Genomic DNA, 23,908 nt, shown 5'->3' on the forward strand with positions numbered 1-23,908 from the left:
CTGCGATTAATCGACATCGCTAAAAAAGTCAATTTTTATCCACCCTATATTATGGCAAAGGTAAGCTGCGTCTAATCTTCAAGACGTTTCTGATTAGTTTAGGGCGTGTTCTTGCTGCAAGTATTGTAAGTATTTGTTTTATTACTGCTTAAGTATATTTTTAATCTGTAGTTTTGTTGCCATTGGGGAAAATAAAATCTTTTAAAAGAACTAATGGTGATGATTTGACTTAAATAAACCAAATCCTAAAATGAGCAGTTAAGGTACCATTTATGGCCTCCTGACTTCACGTTGCTGTGAAGATGTCAAAAGTCTTAGACCAATGGATGGAGATTTGTATATGCTCTAATTCTGAGGCAGTCATCCAAGTTTTAATCTGTGGCAATAAATTTTGTGTCTTTTGATGGTTTAAAACTGATTGTTTTGCTATTTTTATTTTTATGACTGGTTGACAGTGCTGTATATCTTATATGAATTCTAGAGGCAGAAATCTTTTAATGTATTGGTAATTTAGTGGAAAGATTTTATTATAATGTAACTTAAAAAATCATTATCTGATTAGTATGGTAACTTTAATGCTGTGTATGGAAGGAGAAACATACAAGTGTACTCCTGCAGAATTACCATGTACTTAGAAGTGCAACCTTACTTCCTAGACAGCATTGGGTTCTGATCCTGCCCTCAGCTCCATTATGGTGGGTCTTCATTGAAGTCAATGGGGATCCATGCTGAGATTTCAGGATTGGGAGCCTTAGTCATTGGCTTAGTGTACAAACCGTTAAAGCTTCATCTTGTTGCCCTCTAAGTTGAGTTTTAAAGCAATATTTTAAATGTTCACTGCCCTCCATTGCAAACTATGTAAATTCATCATTGTTCCTATATTTGTTTCTGCAGTTGTGTGTATAAATGTGTATGCCAGCAGCATTCGGAACAGATGTATAGTGACCTAATAAAAAAGATAACTAACCACTTAGAGAGAGTCTCAAAGGAGCTGCAGGTAAGAAGCTGCACAATCTAATTTTGTTGTTTTTTCCTGGGATTTGCCATTGTACTGGAACCAGCATTTAGAAGGGGTTGCTATCAATACTAGTGCTTGCAATTCAGTAAATTGATGCATAATTAACAGACTGCAATTTAGACAATAATGCAATTTTAGGTAAGGTTAGATTGTACAGCACTGGTTTACACGTGGTTCATATTTGGCAAGTTGTCATTGCAAGCATAAGAGCTGAGAGTTAATATATTTTAAAATGAAAGCTTTGATAGTGGGAATCTGAACATAATGTAGACCGCAAATGCATCAAGCAGGCAGGATCTGGCCCATGTGACATAGGTGCTTGACTCAGCTTTGCTAATTTAAAGCACACAAGGTCATTTACGATCCATGTAGATCAGAAATTGGAGACAACTGTGCATATTAAAGGAAAAAACTTGGTGAATTATATATGAGATAGTAAAAAGTAGGTGAATATTGTGTACCATTAAATATGAATTCTTTGAGTTAGACAAATGTGCATTTTTCTTACCCATCCCTAGATGTCAGTGGTTTACAGCAATCATAATACAGCTTGTATGTTCCTATCACACTCTGCATTTCTGATATTTGTACAGTCTCTTTCATCTGTTTCTTTTGTGTTATGTTTTGGAATTTCTAACATGGAAATTATAATGTAGCATTCTCCAAATTGTCATCACTTGGTCAACTGGAAGTCTAGGGCATCCTGAAAGTTTTCAGGCAGCAGGCTGAAAATGGAAAACTATAGCTATACTTTTATTGCTATACTGTAGGTAGTGCTGTTCATTTCGAGTGAATGTTGCACTGACATTAGTTGTTAACAATTAAACAAATAAAATTACAAGTCATGTAATTGACTTTAATCACTTTTGAAAACTGATATTATAGTCACTTGCTGACTTAAAAGTCAAGCAGTAACACAGAACATCTAGGAGTCTTCAAATACAGCAGTTTTTTGTTTTTACTTGATGAAAATATAGTACCTTGCCTATAAACCTCACTTTTTTCACAATGCTTGAAATTAACAGTTTGTTTTACTGCTTTTAACTTAGATTTGTTTTGATTTTTAAATATAAACACACACATCAAAATATGTAATAATGTGATCATGCTAATGGTACCCTCATCTAATTTTAGGCTGTAAGCATTTTGGGGCAGGGACGCATTCTTTGTCTACTGTTAAGTGCCTAGCACACCTTTCTGTGCTGTAAAGTAACCTAGAAATAAGAATAATTCCATTACAATATCTTACATCCCCACATAACAGCCATCCCAGCTGTTCTACAAGCATTAGTAATAGTAGCTGGTTGCAACATCTAGAATTAAGTCTTCAGCTCAGGTCCTTCTGAATTGGTGCTTTATACACGTTTTTTCCTCCATTTGTATGAGAATTTACAATCATTGCACTGGTTCAACTAGTCCTCCTAATTCCATCCTACGATGCAATGCTTTGTGTTTGGAAATTTACCAAAATCCCTTGCTCCCTGCTGTAGTGCTGGATTCTGAGATAGTTCCTTCAGGAATTTAAGAATTTACTGTTTTTTAAAGGCGTCTGTGCACAGATGCACTAAAATTCTTCTTCTGAAAATAGCTGCGATAACCTATTGTAAGAATAAGTGAGACAACTATTTTGTGCAGTCTCTGTCTTTGCAACAGCTTCCTTGCTTAGATTGAACCCACCTTACGACAGGTGATAGAATTATTATGGTATGATATAATGACATGACCTTTGACTTTAGTTACAATATTTCGTTTCATATACAACAAATCATATAATTTGAAACGTACATATGTAAAGATCCCTCACTTAGCCTGGTTTCCTACAAGAAATCTCTGTAGAACAAAGAATGGCCATAGTGGGTCAGACCACTGGTCTATCTAGCCTAGTATTGTGTGTTCTAATGGTGGCCACCGCCAGGTGCTTCAGAGGGAATGAAAGAACAGGGCAATTATTGAGTGATCCATTCTCTGCCTTCCAGTCCCAGCTTCTGGCAGAAAAACTAATTGGCAATAATCCTAGTAGGCAGTTTTGTCCATGTCTACCAGGCCCATACTTGCACACTGGCATTTTGGAGAATGCTAAATTCTGTTGCTAAAACAATTCATTTCTTTTTTTATGTACTCATAATGAGGGAGGTGGGACATTTTGATATTTTAATCATGCCTTTTTATTTTCACAATTAAACTCCACCAGTTTTACTTGCATGTCTTCAAAATGATATCTCTTTATACTCTCTAATGGAGAACTATATGCTCAGTAAGTGATCAAGAACCAGTGTAGAGATGTATTATGAAATAAAACTGAGCATCTTGGTTTCTTGTTAGGACAACAGTCTCTTGTTTTTTCAGCTATTTTTATACTTTCCAAAGTATTAATTGCAAAACTGACTCTTGGGGAATGACACTTCTGCTGCTTACTCTAAACTCTCTTACTTAACTGAACAAATTCTGCTTAACATAACGTAAATCATTGTCACTGTCGTATTATTTTGGTTTAGTTTCATGCATTAAGGAGCTGGCTTAAATTAAAACAATGTAATCCAACTTTAAATTGGTTTTAAGAATGTCCATACAGGAATTTGTACAAAGTTTGACTAAATTCACTTTTTAAAAAGACATTCAGTTTAAACCACTGCAACTCTGTTTAGAACAGGCTTTAAGTGTTAGATTCTTTGTCAGGTATCTATCTCTGAACCTGTCTGGGAAACCTCTAGCATGCCATTAATAATTACATTACAAATAATTAAAAAAGTATTACTGTTTAAATCTCAAGATTATGGAATGCACTATTCATAAATATAGTTCTAGCTTTAACTTCAGTGGATAGAACTCCCTGGTGTGGAATGGTTACCTGTGGTTCAACTCGTGCATAAAAGATTTCACACTATAAAATGACGGAGTGTATGTGAAAGGATTCTAACTCTCACAACTTGAGGTGATGTTAAACAATTTGCACTGGGGGTGTGATTGTACAAGTTATCTACAGGTGAACTCACACTGAATTCATGAGAGCTTTGCTCACAAAAGGCTTGAAAGTGGTTTTAGTAAGTAGAGGATTTTGTGCTATAAGACTATCATGGGTTCCCAATTTTAGAATAGTAAGCTAGTAGCGTTGAAAAAGATTTTTGCCTGCATCAGCCAATTTCCGCTGCCTCTCCTTCAGTTTTGCTTGCTGTAATCTGCACTGGAGCTTGAGTTACTCCAAATGACAGTTTCACAAAGCAAGTTAGACTGTGTACAACTCAATGTAGGTGGGTATCAGCAGAGTACTGGGTCCAGAGCAGACTCATCATAAAAGGTCCACTTTAATACCTATTGAAATAAATGAAAAAACACCTACTGATTTTAATGGGGGCTTGCTTGTCTCAGAGTGCAGATCAAAGCCTGAAATTGTATCTCGTAATGGTACCAGATGTGTGAGTGGGACAGGAATTGGTGTGGCATTTATAAAGGGAGAGATGGTTGCGGGTATTTGTAGCTACTGCATCGCATGTAAATGTTCTGAAATACTAAGCAAGATGGTTAAGTCTTAAAGTAGTGTCAGTTTTTGGCAATTTTTTGTTGGTGTCACACTGGTAGCCAACAATCATCCTCCTTTTTCAATTGGGCTTGGAATCAGCTATAGCAGACTCTGGCAAATGAGTAGGAGCACATGAGGCCTGGAGGAATACAAGGATGTAAAGAAATTGGCCAGGAATGTACTTGCAAAAGCAAATATATTCGAGGAACTTTACACAAGACTAGGAACAAAGACTTGGCACAAGCATGGGACAAAGGACTAAAGATATAAAGGAAGTGAGGTTCATCAAAGCTAAAACGGTGTGGTGTGACTGATGGTAATTGCATAAAGATAAATGGAGATGGTCTTCTGACAGCTTTACATGAAGAAACCCAAGAGAGAATGCAACTTTGAAATGATGAACTTAGGTGTAGTGGAGCCTATCACACCAGATGAAGTGGCAAATGCTGTAAAAGAAATGAAAATAATAAGGCTGTAGGCCCAGAAGGAATCCCTGTTGAGGCATGAAAAAGGTTGGAGTAGAAGGAATAAGCTTGGAATAGAATCTTCTGACATCTCTGTAATCAAGTAAATTATGAGATGGGGAAAAATGTCTAACGCGTGGAGGAAAAGTTTGTTGGTGCTGATATATATATATGTGTGTGTGTATATGGCAAAAGGTGACCTTGGCAGCTGTACTAATTATAGAGGTATAAAGCTGATGAGTTATACAATAAAACTGTGGGAGAGAGTCACTGATAAGAGACTAAGAAAAGCAGATATTAGTGCAAATCAGTGCGACTTCATGCCAGGAAAAGGTCTGTGATTGAGTTCCAAGAGAAGTCACCTGATGTATGAGGGAGAAAAATCGTACCACAATTTTATGTGCAGCATGTTCAAGCCATGTGTGTAGGTGTAATGTCAACAGTCAGAACATCTAGTAGTGAAAACCCTTCATCTGTAAAGGTGTGAGTGCATCAGGGATCAGCATTGAATTCTTTCTTGTTTATCCTCATGCTAGATACCCTGACAAGGAACATATAGAAGGAGTCACGTTGGTGCATGTTGTTTGCAGATGATGTCATTCTGCATAGTGAGGAGAAAGATGGTCTAGAAGAAGATCTTGAAAAATTGAGAGATGTGTTGGGGAGACATAGTTTAAAAATAAGCAAAGGAAAAACAGAGTACACGATATGTTATTTCAGTAATGTGAACACAGAAGTATATCCTTGAAACTAGATGGGCAGACAGTACTGAAAATAGTTTCAACTATTTGGGTTCCAGAATCCACAAAAATGGGGGAAATGGAGGATGAAATTGGAGTTAGGATAATAAATGTGTGGCTTAAATGGAGAGGGAGAAGTGGTGTAGTATGTGAAAAGAAGATACCAGTAAGATTAAAAGGAAAAGTTCACTTTTACAGTCTGGCGCTGAGTGTTGGGCAATGAAGAAGATGATTTGTTCCACAGAAATGCAAATATTGAGATGGTTGAATGGTGTAAGCAAAAATGGGTAAGTGAGGAATGTGTATGTTGGAGATGTGCTGAAATGGTTTGGTCATGGAAAGTGCAGGCCTGACAACTGTGTGGGTAAGAGTCCAATTGATCAAGACTGAAGGAAAAAGACAGAGAGGCCAACCCAAGAAGTAGTGGTGGAATCTCATAAAGGAAGACATTAGCATATGGTGTGATAGAAGATATAGCATTGAACAGAGCACTTTGGAGGGAGGGGACTCGTAGAGTGGACCCCATTTGATGGGATTAATGCAAGGAAAAAAAAAGTCTTAATATTTTAAAGCAATTGACCTTGTTCTAGCTAGAGGATTCCACATCAGGAATTTATCTTCCTTTGTACACCTGCAGAATTTTTTAAGTTGTCCTATGGTTCCTCTGTCTCTTTTTTTAATCTGCTATGATTGAAAAACATTTTCCACGCCTGAATGAAGAGAACACATTTACATTTTCTATAAAAGGGGGGTATTTAAAGTTTTTAAAGGACTACATATCATTTTAAATTGGAGCAGGACAGATTGTAGTCTGGAAACGACCCATTACTCTCTAGCACTTAAAAATTCTTAAAACATGTAGTATTTCAGTGCATACTTCACATGTGTGGCCCACAACACGGCAGCTGTTCTATAGTGCTGTAGTTGAGCAGACAAACGTTTGCCTAACTGGTGTGATTTAATAGGAATAGATACAGAAGATGGGGCCTAGTACAAGGTGATGGTATTATAATTTTGTGCCAAAAGAGAGTGGGTGATAAAAATTGCAATGGCAGGCATGCAAAATGTCATCTCCTCAGCAAGCAGAATACTTAGCAGCGGTTGTAACAGCTGCATTACAGAGCATCTGTGTATAACCAGTATGTCATCCTCACGCTGAAATTTCCTAGTGGGAACACTGAACCAAAAAGTTGAAAAATTGTCAAATATCTGAACATAATGCTTGAGCATTTGATATCTCTGGACAGGCTTTTTAGTCTTGCTGGTTTCTAGTCTTATTAAAACCTATCCTCTGTCTGTAGTGGGTTCATCACAGAGATACTTTTACTTGACACTATTCTTTCTAGACTAGAGAATATTTGTCCCATGTACATATTCTTTTGAACACTGCATTAAGGAACCAGTCCATCTTCCACTGATGTCAATAGAAAAGACTTAATGATTTCAGAGGGGTTGAATAGAGCCCTAAAAAAGCAAGAGCAAATGGTGTTTATAGACTTAGAATCTTTAGCTTTCCTAATGTCCAATATTACTCATGGTTATCAATTTGAGATTTATAACTTCTACTGTAGGTGGCAGTAGAATGCAAATAAAAGTTTACTTTCGTTGCACTGTAGCTTAGACTTTGCAGAGGGCTATATTTGAATTTTGACACAAGCAGCAGTTCTGTCTAGAAAGAATACTGCTATATTAATTGCAAACTAAAAAAAAAGACCAATTAACTTTTCTTCTTAACGTTAATGGATCACAGCCGCTTCTACACCCCCATTAAAGTTACAAAACATACAAAGTACAATGTATTGCTTCTGTATTCATTGCCTACCGTCACCTCTGTTCCAAATTGGTTGCCAGGCCGACTTAATACATTCTTTGCTGGAGAAACTACAGTGTAAAGGGTGGATGTAAAATTAATCTACAGGGCTGATTAACGCTTCGTTCGGTGGCACTGAAAAGTTGACAAACAGAATAGGAAAATATTGCGTAGCTTGAAAGAGTATATTCTTGGATATCAGTAGTAGGGTGGGCTGGAGAGCAGCCCAAACCACAAACAGAAGCCAATGTATATTTAATTTAAAATATGTAATGTATGTGTCACTTATCGTCATAGATCATAAACTTTATAAGGCAGGGACTGTCCTTCTGTTTGTGGAAAGTGCCTACGTTTTGGGAATTCAAATAATATTTCTTAATATTGATGTATTGGGAGGAGAGAGTTGAGCAGGGGATGGCTTCCTGGCTTCTTATACTGCCATTCTCACCTCTCTGATCACCATTTATTGGAGTGAGTGGGTCTGCTGAATGGCCCTTCTCTTTCGGGTACTCTCTGTTGCATCTGTGGAGAGACTTTGAACAAGGATTTCTTTGACTCATCCCCTCTTCCATCCAGCTAATAGGCAGAGAAGCTGACTGTGTGCCTCAGTAAAATTGGGGTATGCTTATTGAACCCTTTTCTGAAGAGCCAGATTGCCATGTGTGTGGTAAGTGGGCTGAGCAGAATTTCAGAAATGGGGCAACTTAAAAATGGCTAATTTGGCGTTCGTTAGGCATTAATAGAGATTTCCCTCCTGGTTATCTAGACAGAAGGCTTGTGGGGTTCCTTTGGCCTGGCAGCCCTGGTTTCAGTTTTGTGATGGACTTCATCCCAAAAAGCTGAAAGCACTAAATAAAATCGTATAATTTATAGTGGATATTTTGTTGGAAAAAATTTAATCTGTAATGGTCGTGGCCATGATAAAAAAAAAATAATCAAGACATCTATTTCTGTTGTAGAGTCTTGACAGATTAATTTTCCCAGTGTGAAAAACAGCAAAAATTATTTATTGCACTTGTGGATGTGTCTAATTAGACCATGACAGTGAGAGAAGTGATCATTCCTGGTATTGCACTTACATAAATTGCTCTAGTTGGGGCATTATTTGTTACGCTTTCCTTTTTTTCAAACTAGTAGTCAAAATTGTATTAAATATGAACATCTCACTTTAAACTCACTAACTTGCCAGTTATGATGGTCATTACTTTTTCATCATGACTCTCTGTAACACAGAACCACCCCTACTTCTTATCAAGATGGGTTTATTTAGTAATCTTTTGGTAATGTTTTATCATGTTGCTCTAATGGCTTGCACCAGGTTTTAAAACTGCATGGAAATAGATGTGTGGTGTTCTAGCAGTTAACTATTTCCTTGTGGTAAGTGTGCAAACATCTTTAGCCATGACACGTCTGTCAAGCAACTAGCTATCAAACTTGGAAACACTCTAGGCATTCCTCTTACTTTGAATTTCCATTTAGTATCTCAGTTTAATGAAGAGCCATATAAATAAGAAGCTAAATTCTTAAAACTACCAAATAATTTATTGTTAGTGTTTTTGTGTGGAGTCGGACACTGATTATTAAATTATAAAATTTAAAGAACTTCCTTTGTGCAAATATTGGACCTTAAAATTCTAAAGTGCAACAAAACCATCTCAAAATAGTATGGGTAATGGTCATATGAAAAGGTCATTGCTTTTATCATTTCAGTTACAGCTGTATACATTTCTAAAAATGGTCACAATTACTTTTAGTGCTAGGAAACCAAGCCTGGCCTAGCACAGAATTATGCTAATGAAATTTTAGCTGTTGTATGTCTTCCGCTTTCAAAGCGTCTATGCTCCGTGCCTACCACAGCCTCAGAACAAGTCTCCATACACTGCCCCAAACAGTCTTTGCAATCCATAAAAACGGGTTTAATCATTAACGCCATTGAAAATCAATTAAAATTAGCGGGAGGTAAGGTGTCCAAATACCTTTTGAGGATCTCTGCCTAAGGCCTTGTCTACACTGGCAAGTTTGTGTGCAGTAAAGCATCTTTCTATGCTGTAACTCCCAGAGTGTACACACTGCCAAACCAATTAGTGCGCAGAAATGGCGCAGATGCAGCGCTCTAAAAAAACAACAAACAAACAAACAAAAAAACCCACCCTGATGAGAGGTGTACAGCTTTCTGCGCTGGGGCTACAGTGCTGCGGTGCCAGCGCAGACACCCTGGTCAATTGCAGTGCTACGATAGGCCTCCAAGAGCTGTTCCACAATGCATGTTCTCACCTCTCTGGTCATCGGTTTGAACTCTAGTGCCCTGCCCTCAGGGGAGAGGATGCTGTGCAGTCCCAGCTGCGCTCCAGCCATAGTAATTATGATATCTACAGACAGATTTCACGATGCATGACTGAAAGGGGCCATGACCAGACACATTGTAGTGTAGGGTAAAAGAGAAGGAGCTGCGGAACGCATACCACAGGGTGCGGGAGGCAAACCGCTGCTCCAGTGCCGCGCCCACGAGCTGTCGGTTCCACAAAGAGCTGGATGCAATACTTGGTGGCAACCCCACCTCTACTGCGAAGGCCCCTGTGGATACTTTGTTGGCTTGCGTGCCAGTCGAGAGTGGATCGAGTCAGGAGGAGGAAATCTTGGACCAAGATGGGGAAGGGGACCCAGAGGCAGAGGATGACACGGAGGCCAGAGATGCATGCAGCCAGGAGCTCTTTTTTACCCTGGAAGAGCCTAGCCAGTCACAGCAGTCGGATCTTGGGGAAGTGCAAACAGGAGAGGAGGCCCCTAATAAGTGGATCTGATTTTGGAAATTGCTGAAGCGAGTTGTTGGGGGCAGGAGAGTTGCAGAAAGCAAGCTTGTCTCCCACTGCATGCCTAGTCTGAGCGGTGGAACAGGCTATTGATAGACTCCCTCACTTCATGGGAATCTTCCTCAGAGATCTCCAGGAAACTCTTGTGGTGATACAGGGCAATCTACTGCCGCAGGTTCCTCGGCAGAGTTGCGTTGTTTCTTGCCCCATTAATGGAACTTTCCCTTGCCGCTTTGCTGTTACGGCGGGGTGGGGTGGGGTAGACCGGGGACCATTGCTGCACACAGATGAGTCGCATAGGGGCTAGGGCGGAAGCTGCAGGCTTGAGAAGACACTCCCTTGATTCCCTGCTCGCCCTCAGCAGTGAGATATCTTCCATAATGATCACCTCCTGTGGAAAGTGTGGGAACAGGAATAATGATTAGGTCCACACTACAGTGCTGGCTTTCCCCAAGAGCCATGTGCCCAGTGTACAGCAGGGTCCGGGAAGAGTGATTTACCCTGCCCCTGTGGCTACTCACCATTTTGGGGATCTTATGGCTCATGTGTGCTTGCCTGGTGTCAGCCGGTTAGTGATAGGTGTGCGAGTACTGGCTGTGTTTTAAAGCACTGAATCAGTGTTGTCTGTGTTGCAAACAATACTGCTTCTGTAAAATGTTGCATTTAAACTTCACAGAGATGACCTTGGGAGCCCAGCCTCCCTCTTTATCGGCGGAAGAATGGCTGTGCACTTAGAAAGCGGTCAAGAAGACCTAAGGAGGATTTTCTGTGTGAGATTGATACACTTTGCCGCCAAGAAACAGGAATTGAAGGAGTGGCGGGACAGTGAGAAGAGGGACTGAAAAGAGAACGCGGCACACCAGAAAGAAGCCACAGAGCGGCTCTTAAACGTTATTGAGCGCCAAGTGGACATGCTCCAAGCGATACTAGGTCTTCGAACCGAGCAGCTCCCTCCTTTTGTTTTTGGACCATCTGTCGCCTTTCCGTCCGGTGTGGTCCTATTTAACATTGGACCATTGGATCCTGAGTACAGTAAAAGTTTGTTACACCCTCTAGTTTTTATGCACCCCTCCCTCCCACCCACTGTCCGGTCCCTCTTCAGGGACCTTTCTCACGAGCAACTCCTCGCTCAGAGGTGCAATTCCTCCTACATGTGAGGGCTATAGAGGAAGTTTCCCGAGACTTGAGAGGGAAGGGATTTTACTTCCTATCCATGAACTTGGAGCCCACCTCCAGAGATACTGCTTGTGAGTCACCTAGCATGGAATGGATGTGAGCAAGAACTCTAAAAAGGAAAAAATGGTTGCTCTTCGAGATGCATTGTTCATGTCCATTCCATGACCCATGATCCTACCCCTCTGTTGGAGTTACTGGCAAGAAGGAACTGAGAGGGTGCAGGACCCCTTACATCTGTACATATGCGTGTGACTCCAGAGGCGCGCTGGAGCTGGCCCTGCGGATACCACTAAGGGAAAAATTTCTGGTAACAGTGCACGCAATGTGCGCACACCAAAATGTGTTGCTCATGTCCATTCCATGCTAGAAGAACAACAGTTACGCAAGGTTAGTAACAGTTTTTTACTTGAATGAATTAGATTAGTGTTTTTTTTTTTATGAAGTATTAGATACTGAGAGTCAGAGAGCTGTATCTTTTTCCTCCGCATATGAATAAAGAATATTGATCTGCAAGTGCTCTGCAACAAAAAATGGGGCACATCTGTTCTGGATATCATACTATTGAATTAGCAGCGTGGTTATTGCTATTCAATTGGATGATAAAGATGACAGCCTAAAGCGGCACAATTGCCAGCAGTTTTATTGCAGAAGGAAGAGGAAAAGACTTTTTGTATCTATAGATGAAAATGTGAAATATCCACCCTGTAACGAATCTTATTTTGATTGATAAATAATTTTAAAAAAAGATTCCTATTCTACACTCTAGTTGGCTTTGACAAAATTTACATAATACATATACAAAATCAGCAGCTTAATCTTCTCTTTTCTCTTAAAATACCCACCCAAAGCAAGTTAACGTAAAAATACCTCGCCTTCTGCAAGCATACCAGCCTATAGCTATTTAATCCCTAAGAAAATAGATTAATTTCCAATATGCTCTGAACAAAGTTAGGTTATTTCAAGTCAAAGGAATGAATTCCAAACTTGAGAGACGCTCGTAGATAATGACTTTCCAGTAGTCCTCTCTCTTAAAGCAAGGGAGTTCTAGCTCAAGTACCTCCACTGGTTACATCCAGAGGCAAATCCAAGGTGTGCATCCTGGCAAACTGAAGCCTCCAAAAAATATGAAAGATTTCAAGAGGGAAAGACTTCCATTGTAATTGAATGTCCAGACTTATTGTCTGGGGAGAGTTCAAAACCTCTGATGCAACACTTCCAGATGTCTTTGCTACACTTTTACGGCCTTGGTTGTGCACAAATAATTTGTGAACCTCTACCCACAGCCAGTCACACTGTAGACAGTGTGGACAGGGTAGGGATCTAGGGAGAGAGGAAATGCCTTGTGGCAAAGAAACCACCTGTGAGTCAGAGGAACTGAAAATGCAGAATCATTAAGTATCTTTCTGTTAAGAAAAATGAACAAAACGAAGACCCATTATTCCATAACCAAACCCCAGCCGTCCAAAAGCCTTTTATTAAAACAAGAGGAGCCAGGAGCCATGGTCACATTCTTTAGTGGTATACTCAATCTTTCCTTTATCCTGAATGGTCTGAAGTCTTCAAATATTTTTTTTTCCTGGTTTTTGATATTTTTCAACTTTTCCGTAATGATCTTACCCAAGCAGTTAAAACAATTTTGCTAGATATTTTGCATGGTTTTTCATTTCCCGTGCATACAGATATTTGTTTGTGTGAAACCTTTAACTTCTTTTTCCTCAGTATCTCACTTTTCTGTTTAGCATGTTTCTTCTATTACAGGTCATTAGTTAAAGGACAACCAGAGTTTAAAGTCTTTCATAATTGCTTCATATAGCTGTAAAAAGGTAGTTGTCGTACTTCACTATTTCTTCCATGATTCAAATGGCTGAATGGATGTTTTTGTTAATATTTTCAATAATAATTTGTTTCTGGACTGAGACCAAGAATGAGAAATTTCAGCCAGAGCAGACAGTATCTTTTATGATAGTTGTAACCAACTGAAAATAGGGATTTAAAATAGAAGTGCCATTTCTACCAGAGCCCCTGTAGAGAATCATTTTAATGAAGTCTGATTACTTGACTGTCTGATTAGGTCCAAGATCCATTTCTTCTTCTTAGTTTGCAAAGTCTATGCAGTTATTTAGACAAATAGTCCCACTAGAGTTGTTGAGGCTATTCATGTGAATAAGGACTTACTGCGTAGAGTCCTTACTTTGAAACAAGTAGCTCATTGCAGTCCAACAGTTAGGAACAATCCTACAGTAAAATACCATTGAACATAAAATTTAAGGAAAGGAGGAAAAAACTTAATGAGTTGTGAATTGTTGTGAATCGCTGTGGGGAGGAAATACTTTTAAAATTATGAAATACTCTTCATAGTGATTTTTTTTTGTTTACATTAGCTTACAGAAGAAGGGGGGGATATTGTTTGATAAAGAGAGTGAAACTATTGTCATTTTAAAGATAGCTTTTTGGGGGTGAACGGGTTTTAGCTGCTCAGTGCTTTACTGTCAGACACCCACAGAAGCTTATGCCCAAATAAATCTTAGTCTTTAAGGTGCCATCAGACTCCTTGTTGTTACTGTCGGACACTGACTGCCATAAACTGTACAAGGGCCGATGTGAAATACCAGAAGAATAAAAATGAAGAAAGGCAACTTGGCTTCATTAATTTACTCGGCATTAATTATTTGACACTGGCAGTTACTATGCAAGTTAGGAAACCTAAGGCTCCTATCCAACAAAACCTTAAACACGTACATATTTAAGCACATAAATATTCCCACTGAAGTCAATTGGCCTTCTTTGTGCTTAAAATTAGATGTGCTTTAGGGCTTTGGATCAGGACCTAACACAACTGTTTCTTGCTTTGTTATAAGGAGATGATGGTCACAGTTCTTTACTCTGCTCACTTTGGGGTATTCATTGTATCACAGGAACTCCAGAGACACCATGATCAGGTAGAGTTTTATGACACTTGGGTTGTAGTCAATATTCCTCATGGGAATTCTTAGAGCCCTATATGACTGTTTCATTAGGTGAAATTAAGGTGTATTTTAATCTTTTTGGGAGAAATAAGCATTAAATAAAACTCCAGGACACACATTAATGGGAGATCAGATATAATGTATTGGTCAGAATGTTCAAATATGGTAAAACAGTTTATTATGTCTTTGACTTTTTTCTCCTTTTTTTTTTGATGAAAGTCTTATGTGAAATTCACATGGCCAGATAAGGATAGAGATGTCCAGTGTGAGATTGTCTCCTGTTTGACGTGTCCCTTGAAGTGGAAGTTTCCTTTTAAAAAACTTTACTTAGGTTACAACAAATCTAAAAACCGGAAATGATCTCAATAATAAATAGCAGAGACAGACACAAAATGCACCTTGGAGACCTAGTTTGGGGTGGAGAAGTGGAAGGGAACATAATTTAGAGGAAGCAGAAATACTGTCTGCTTGGAAAATGAGATTTGATGGCACACTACTTTTAGCAAATATGTTTGTTTATGCATAAATGTCTCCTAAACACTGTGTATGAAAAAGGAGTCTTCAGAGCTCATAGCCACCTCTACATACCCGCTCCTCATTTGCATTTTGTTCCAAGGGTAGGTTGCCTGGGCCTGAGAATTGGTCCCATAATCCATTTTTAATCATACAGTTGTTACACTTGTTCATTTTGATCCTATATAACTCTGTCACTTTTATTACAATGTACCCAAAAAATCTCTCTCATTCTTTTGTGGCTTTTGATTTGCCTTTTTAACATCTTTACTTCTGTTTCCATGTAACTGGGTTCCGACTGTGAAAATTAACACTTTTTACGAATTTTAGCTATATTAAGAAAAAAAAAGTTTGCTGGAAAACCTTGCCCTGTATGGAATGATTGGTTTTGAACATATTAGAAGTAGCATTAGTGTGTCTTTATGAAAATACTGGCAACAGTGAAATCACCTTTTTAGAACATAAGAATTCTGGCTTGTGAAGATGAGGCAATATTTGAGGTGTAGCTAAATAACCGCACAGCTAACCATGGGAATTATATAATGCAAACAATTCTGAGTGAGCACTAAGAGTCAGTGTGGCAGACCAGCTTGAGAAATGTGCATCTCTTTCACTGTCACTGCACAGGGTTCAACCACTGTTGCAGTCCTCACACTCTTCTGAGCATAAGAACTATCTGCTCCTACTCGCACTGTGGGAAGGAGACGGGGCAGGGGAAGGCATATTCCCTGTTAAAGTCCAATAGCAAATTTGACTGGCCTTGGAGAGTAGCAAATCCCTTAAGAGTGGTGCTGTTGCTTCTGCCCTAGGAACTTCATAAGGCATTATGCCTCACATCACCTCCAACTAAATGTCTGATCATACTTTCCTCACACTGAAAAAACTCAGCAAAACCCAGAGACACAGTTTCTTATATGCCGAGTAGTGGCTTAATGTCACCATAATGTCTAAGAGCTAGATCCTAAAAATGGATCCATGCAGGCACACTTCAATACCCATACAGATTCATTGTCAGGATCTAGCCCTGACAGACTAAACCTTTCAAAAGAATGTTTGGATGCTTAGTTAAATGTATATACTTGGTTGTGCTAAATACTGGTTTATGCTACAGGCATGCTGGAGGTATAATTGGACATATTTGTCAGAGTAATGACAGATTTCTGGGGGGGGACGACTGGGTGTTGTAGTCTAAGTTTTTGCTGGGTGTCTTGGTGGAGGTGTTCTAATTCTAATAGGAATTCTGGATTAATATGTGACTTGCTCCTCTTGGACTAAGTGTCGCTTCCTTATAGCCTGGTGAGTTTTGAGTTGAAAGTATAGTTCATGGTGTCCTATATTTGTGTCTTCCTTTGTGTTAAAATTATTCCTTCCCTTTTATGTTTCTTACAGGCCAGCCCTCCAGATCTGTATATTGAAAGATTTAACATAGCTCTTGGACAATATATGGGAGCATTGCAGAGCATTGTGCCTCTTTTCATATATATGGTAAGTTTAGAACATTTTTTTTTTAATAGACTATGTCCATGCACATTGAGATGTTAACTGAAAGTGGAAAGAGCTAAGTGCAACTTTAATGACTTATTTTCATACATAATTTAGTATTCATTGTTGCTTTTGCTGCTGGTATCGCACTTATGATCAAATCTAGGAAGATAAGAAAAGCAATGCGCTTAAATTGAGAGTTGTTTGCTATTTTTCTGCCTTGCCAGTGTCTTCATAACAGAAAGATTGATATTTTTTTTGTTTCGACAGCAAAAAATCAACTTTTGTGTAACTTTTTAAATGTATTGCGAGTTTGGCCAGCTCATAGGCTTGTTGTATGTTGGCCTGGGTAGTTTGGGTGCATTATGGAAAAGGTGATTTCTTTCTTTAGGTTGCATGAGTTCTCTAGGCCTACAATGGCTTCTTGCAGTCATGTAAGCGGGGGAAACCACACAAACAAAAGAACTAAAAACTCCACCATATGGTCTCTCTGAAGTATAAATAGCCGTAATGATAATGGAATTCAGAGCATCAGTTGCACGAAGCGATTTTGTTTGCAAAGCTTACAATTCGCAAGTATTTTTGCAAAAGTTCTAAACTCATTGAACTGTAACTATTGGTTTTATTGATTTTTCTAAATTCCTGCCTATGGAGTTTTTAAGCTCTTTGATACCTATGCAGAAGCTTATAATAATTCTGTGGGAACCTATTACAGCTCCAAGATTTATATTTTTGTAATAAATAGCTAAAAACAAAAATTGCATGTGATCTTATCAAAAATAGTTTATGCATTGGACTTCACTCAAGAATATGAATAGAAGGAATATTTCACATCTAGATCAAGAAAAAGCAGAGATAAGATTTTCAAAAATGTCTTATACTTTTAATCTCATTTGTTTTAAAGAATTATCTTTTCTAGATGCAAAAAAAATCTTTGTTAGAAGGGGGAGTGCATATGCATATGTGTCTATTTAATTCACTTGCTACAATTTTAGCTAAGGGGTCACTCCTGTATCTTTATTATAATCCTGCAAATTATAAAAGGAGATGGGGATTCTTCAGTCCCATCCCGTGGACTAGTGAGTAGTGGAGCCAGGGACCATGATGAGGAGGTGAGGATTCTCCAGTCCTCTCCTTGGGAGCAGGTACTGTCTATTTTGCCCAGCTTACTCTCTTGCACCAACCCCATCGACCTTCCACCCCATCCAAAAGAAACCCCAACAGCCCCCTCCTCCAGATTCCCCAGAGATCTACTTCCTGGTGAAGGGATGAGTCAGTTCAGTCCCTTGAGATGGGATATGAAGAACTAGGCAGACATGGCTATACTTCTTGATTTACCCATCTTTGTTGTGATGAGTTGGCTCTCCTCAGGAGCGTGCAGTGCTTGCTTTCTGCATGCTATGTGAAAATCAGTTGCATTATCTGTATATGCTTTGAGCTGTCCTTTATTCATGATTTAGAGCCCATAACTAAAATAATATGTTCTTAATGTTCAAGTACATGCTTTAATCACCAGGAGGTAGGTTTATTATGTAAAATCCTGATCAAAAGCTGTCTTTAGCACATTACATTTGGGCATTGCAGCAATTTTATTCTCTTATTCAGTATAATTTTTTTTTATTTAATCACAAGTTCTGATTGCTCCATAGGTTTCCCCATCCCATCTTTTGTCTTTTTATATAGCAGTCATAACAATGTTATTTCAGCTGGTGTTCATTTCTTCTTGATGTGAGGGGAGACTTCTTTAATTCTGTTAGTTTCTTGATAGAGAGTTTCTGAGACTACAGTTAACACTATCTGAAAATAGTAAAAACAAGAAACTGTAATTGTAAATCAAACTGTCGGAACTTACTGATTAGACTCTATAGATGAGAGCTATGTAAGTAGTAAACAGGCAGATGGTAACAGAATCTGTTTAAAAAGAAAAATATAGATTCTTCTTCGAGTAGTGTCCTTATGGGTGCTCCACTGAAGGTGTGCTTGTATCTCTGCACTGCTAATCTGAGAACTTTAATAGCAGCGTCCATTGTGCCTGCACATACATTGTCTCTCCTCGTGCTCTCCCACGAGGCTAGCCAGCATTCATGGCCTCCTCAGTTCCTTCTCAACTGCCCCTGGCTAGAGGTGGAGCCATTAGCAGTCCATTAAGACTATCATCTTAATTTACATACCTATGATTAGTTAGGTTTCAGAGTAGCAGCCCTGTTAGTCTGTATTCGCAAAAAGAAAAGGAGTACTTGTGGCACCTTAGAGACTAACAAATTTATTAGAGCATAAGCTTTCGTGAGCTACAGCTCACTCCATCGGATGCATTTGGTGGAAAATACAGAGGGGAGATTGATATACAAACACAGAGAACATGAAACAAAGGGTTTTATCATACACACTGTAAGGAGAGTGATCACTTAAGATGAGCCATCACCAGCAGCAGGGGGGGAGGGAGGAAAACCTTTCATGGTGACAAGCAAGGTAGGCTATTTCCAGCAGTTAACATCAACATAGAGACTGTCCAGTTTGACCAATGTACATGGCAGAGGGGCATTGCTGGCACATGATGGCATATATAACATTGGTAGATGCGCAGGTGAACGAGCCTCTGATAGTGTGGCTGATGTGATTAGGCCCTATGATGGTGTCCCCTGAATAGATATGTGGACAGAGTTGGCAAAAGGCTTTGTTGCAAGGATAGCTTCCTGGGTTAGTGGTTCTGTTGTGTGGTGTGTGGTTGCTGGTGAGTATTTGCTTCAGGTTGGGGGGCTGTCTGTAAGCAAGGACTGGCCTGTCTCCCAAGATCTGTGAGAGTGCTGGGTCGTCCTTCAGGATGGGTTGTAGATCCTTGATGATGTGTTGGAAAGGTTTTAGTTGGGGGCTGAAGGTGATGGCTAGTGGTGGTCTGTTGTTTTCTTTGTTGGGCCTGTCCTGTAGTAGGTGACTTCTGGGTATTCTTCTGGCTCTATCAATCTATTTCTTCACTTCAGCAGGTGGGTATTGTAGTTGTAGGAATGCATGATAGAGATCTTGTAGGTGTTTGTCTCTGTCTGAAGGGTTAGAGCAAATGCGGTTATATCGTAGAGCTTAGCTGTAGACAATGGATCGTGTGGTATGATCTGGATGAAAGCTAGAGGCATGTAGGTAGGAATAGTGGTAAGTAGGTTTCTGAGGTAGGGTGCTGTTTATGTGACCATCACTTAGTAGCACCGTAGTGTCCAGGAAGTGGATCTCTTGTGTGGACTGGCCTAATCACATCAGCCACACTATCAGAGGCTCGTTCACCTGTGCATCTACCAATGTGATATATGCCATTGTGTGCCAGCAATGCCCCTCTGCCATGTACATTGGTCAAACTGGACAGTCTCTACGTAAAAGAATAAATGGACACAAATCAGACGTTAAGAATTATAACATTCAAAAACCAATTGGAGAACACTTCAATCTCTCCGGTCACTCGATTACAGACCTGAGGGTGGCTATTCTTCAACAAAAAAAACTTCAAAAACAGACTCCAACGAGAGACTGCGGAATTGGAATTAATTTGCAAACTGGATACAATTAACTTAGGCTTGAATAGAGACTGGGAATGGATGAGTCATTACACAAAGTAAAACTATTTCCCCATTGTATTTCTCCCCCCCACCCCATTCCCCCACTGTTCCTCAGATATTCTTGTTAACTGCTGGAAATAGCCTACCTTGCTTGTCACCCTGAAAGGTTTTCCTCCCTCCCCTCCTGCTGCTGGTGATGGCTCATCTTAAGTGATCACTCTCCTTACAGTGTGTATGATAAAACCCATTGTTTCATGTTCTCTGTGTGTGTATATCAATCTCCCCTCTGTATTTTCCACCAAATACATCCAATGAAGTGAGCTGTAGCTCACGAAAGCTTATGCTCAAATAAATTTGTTAGTCTCTAAGGTGCCACAAGTACTTTTTCTTTCTATGATTAGTTGTTTTTTCTACTTATCCTTAAAAATAAAATTTAAAGAGACTTATTTTTTCTTCCGGCCTTTTGTCCCCCATTGGGGACCTTTTCCCCCAATGGGGTATGCCCAGTTCGCTGGGCTTCAAGAATTGCCTCACTTGTAAAGAGGTGATCCCAATCACGGATAAGCATTCTCAGTGCATTCACTGCCTCAGAGAAGGCCACGTTTAACAAAAATGTTGCCTTCGCCAACAACTCTGGCCAAGATCCTGCAAAGACAGAGAACTCCGCCAGAAGATTATCTTCATGGAGGCAGCTCTCCAACCCCAGTTTCCTGGTAGATGTGAGTCTTTCCCACAGCCTTCTACAACTAAGGGTGTGGACCCCTCTCACAAATCATCTAAGAAGACAGCAGGAAGCCCCCATAGTGAGCACCGAGATTGCTGCAAGTGATCATCATCTCGCTCAGTATCTTTGGCACTGAGGCAGTCTCAGTCCGGCAGCATGGCTCATGGAAACCGACAGCAACTGGTACTGCTGACAGGCCCACGGACCCAATGGGTACGGGCACTGAGTCATCGGCACTTAAAGGCAGGAGTAAGCACTGTTCTAAAAAGATGCTCCCAGTATGCAAGTCTGCATTAGTACCACCAGTGATGGCTCGCTAGGCACCAGAGCGACTGGTGTGGAAAAGATCTCTGTCCCCCCGGCACCACAACTCCACATCAATGAGCTGAGAGCGGTCAGGAAAACCTGCACCCATTTTCTCCCACTGCTCACAGGATCACACACAGGCCAAGTTATCTGTCAGGATCTTTATGTACTACATCAATAGGCAGGGGGGAGCTAGATAGCCCTACCTATGCACAAAAGTGATGAGCTTATGGAACTGGGACATCTCCCACAACATTATACTGTCTGCAGCGTACCTCTTGGATACCCAAAACTTGATAGTGGACAGTCTCAGTTGCAAATTCCCACACGACCATGAGTGGGAGATACACCCAATAGTACTTCACAACCAGTTCAAGTGATGGGGGGACACAGTCTACACACTTGTTCGCCACTCATCTGAAAAAGAAATGTTCACACTACTGCTCCAGAGCGGGGATGGGACAGCACTAGTTGGGCTATGCTTTCCTCCTCCCTTGGCATAGGGACCTTCTTTACCTCTTCCCTGCATTTCCCCTACCGTAGAAAGTCCTGCTGAAAATAAAAAGGGATGGAGCTCATGTCATTCTGATAGCACCTAGTTGGCTGAGTCAGACCTGGTACCCATGTGTGTCAGGTCACAACGTACTCACCGGTCTCTCTCCCGACCATTCCGCATCTCTTCTATTAGAACAAAGAACATACCCTGCGTTCCAACTTGGGGATTCTCCACCTCAAGGCATGACTCCTGCTTGGTTCCAACACCTAAAAAGCTCCTGTTCGAGAGATACAAGAGTTCTGTTACACAGTAGAATATCCTTGACGTGTTGTCCTTACCTGCAGAAATGGTCCAGGTTTCAGATTTGGTGCATGTCCCAACACATCTCTCCAAATGCCATTCATACACTCTCCACAAGGTCGATCTCCTTATCCGTCACCTTCCTCAAAAATGTCCCTATCTTAGAGATCTGTAGAGCGGTGACGTGAGCATCAGTCCAAACTTTCGCAGAACACTGTGTGATCACTGGGACTCTGCCTCCGATGCCATCTTCGGCTCCACAGGACTGTTATTTGTAACTGACCCAACTCCGCAATCCCAACCCTTGAGAAGCAATACTGCTTGGGAGTCGCCTACGATGGAGCACCCATAGGGACACGACGCGAAGAAGATGAAGTTACCTTGTGCAGTAACCAGGATTCTTCGAGATGTCCCCCTATGGGTGCTCCACAATCCACCCTCCTTCCTCTACTTCAGAATTCTTGTCTTGACTCTGTGGTAGAGAAGGAACCGAGGAAGGTTAGTCTGTGTGCGCTGGCTAGCCTCATGGCGCAGCATGTGTGGGCCCAGTGGACACTGCTACTGAAGTTATCAGCAGTGCAGAGACGCAAGCACACCTACAGTGGGGCACCCAGAGGGAAAAACGCATTGAAGAACCATCACTGCATAAATAGGGCCCTATCAAATTCACTATCCATTTTGGTCAATTTCACGGTTGATGGATTTTTTAAAAAATAATAAATTTAATGGTTTCAGCTACTTAAATCTGAAATTTCACGGTATTGTGATTGTAGGGATCCTGGCCCAAAAAGGAGTTTGTGGGAGGGGTCACAGGGTTCTTGATGGGGGAAGTTGCGGTACTGCTATCCTTACTTCTGTGCTTCTGCTGGTGGCAGCGGTGCTGCCTTCAGAGTTGGGCAGCTGGAGAGCGGTGGCTGCAGGCTGGGATCCCAGCTCTGAAGACAGAGCTGCTGCCAGCAGCAGCACAGAAGAAAGGGTGGGCTGGTATGGTATTGGCACCCTTTCTTCTGTGCTGCTGCTGGCAGCAGCTCTGTCTTCAGAGCTGGGATCCCAGCCTGCAGCCACCGCTCTCCAGCTGCCCAACTCTGAAGGCAGCACAGACATAAGGGTGGCAATACTGAACCCCCCTAAAATAACCTTGTGACCCCCTCCTGCAACTCCCTTTTGGCTCAGTACCTCCAATTTGAGAAATGTTGGTCTCCCTTGTGAAATCTGTATAGTATGGGTAAAAGCACACATAAGACCAGATTTCACAGTCCATGATGCTTTTTCATGGCTGTGAATTTGGTAGGACTCCATGCATAAAATGACATAGCTTCGGTTCCTAATTATTACAGGTTTCAGAGTAGCAGCTGTGTCAGTCTGTATCCACAAAAAGAACAGGAGTACTTGTGGCACCTTAGAGACTAACAAATTTATTTGAGCATAAGCTTTCGTGGGCTACAGCCCACTTTATCAGATGCATAGAATGGAACATATAGCAAGAAGATTTTGTGTATGTGTGTAAATATAAAACATGAAAAGGTAGAATAAAAGGCTAATTAAGATAAGCTATTATCAGCAGAAGGAAAAACAAAACTTTTGTAGTGATGATCAAGATGGCCCATTTAGATAGTTGACAAGAAGGTGTGAGGATACTTAACATGGGGAAATAGAGTCAATATGTGTAATGACCCAAGTTAATGGTATCTAGTTTGCATATTAATTCAAGCTCAGCAGTTTTTCTCCTTGGAGTCTGTTTTTGAAGCTTTTCTGTTGCAAAATTGCCACCTTTAAATCTGTTACTGAGTTGCCAGAGAGGTGAAGAGTTCTCCTACCGGTTTTTGAATGTTATGATTCCTGTTGTCAGATTTGTATCCATTTATTCTTTTGCATAGAGACTGTCCGGCCAGCTTGATTATCACTACAAAACTTTTTTTCCTCCTGCTGCTAATAGCTCCTCTTAATTAATTACTCTTACTCCACCTTTTCACGTTCTCTGTCTGTCTGTCTGTCTGTCTATCTCTTCTTACTATATGTTCCATTCTATGCATCCGATGAAGTG

At 40.4% G+C, this 23,908-nt stretch overlaps 1 protein-coding gene across 3 annotated transcripts in view; it reads left to right on the forward strand.

Moving 5' to 3' along the window:
- Positions 1–23,908, forward strand: part of CACUL1 (CDK2 associated cullin domain 1) — an 87,339-nt gene that overhangs the window by 20,489 nt on the left and 42,942 nt on the right. For 2 of the 3 annotated variants that reach the window (XM_038410772.2, XM_043518613.1), the window contains exons 3-4: positions 895–997; positions 16,404–16,499. In XM_038410772.2, the coding sequence (XP_038266700.1) occupies positions 895–997; positions 16,404–16,499 (199 nt within the window). The remainder of the gene's footprint in view (positions 1–894; positions 998–16,403; positions 16,500–23,908) is intronic. The other variant, XM_043518615.1, reaches the window with a different exon arrangement.

The sequence above is a fragment of the Dermochelys coriacea genome, chromosome 7, assembly GCF_009764565.3.
Source record: "Dermochelys coriacea isolate rDerCor1 chromosome 7, rDerCor1.pri.v4, whole genome shotgun sequence".
Classification (NCBI taxonomy): Eukaryota; Metazoa; Chordata; order Testudines; family Dermochelyidae; genus Dermochelys; species Dermochelys coriacea.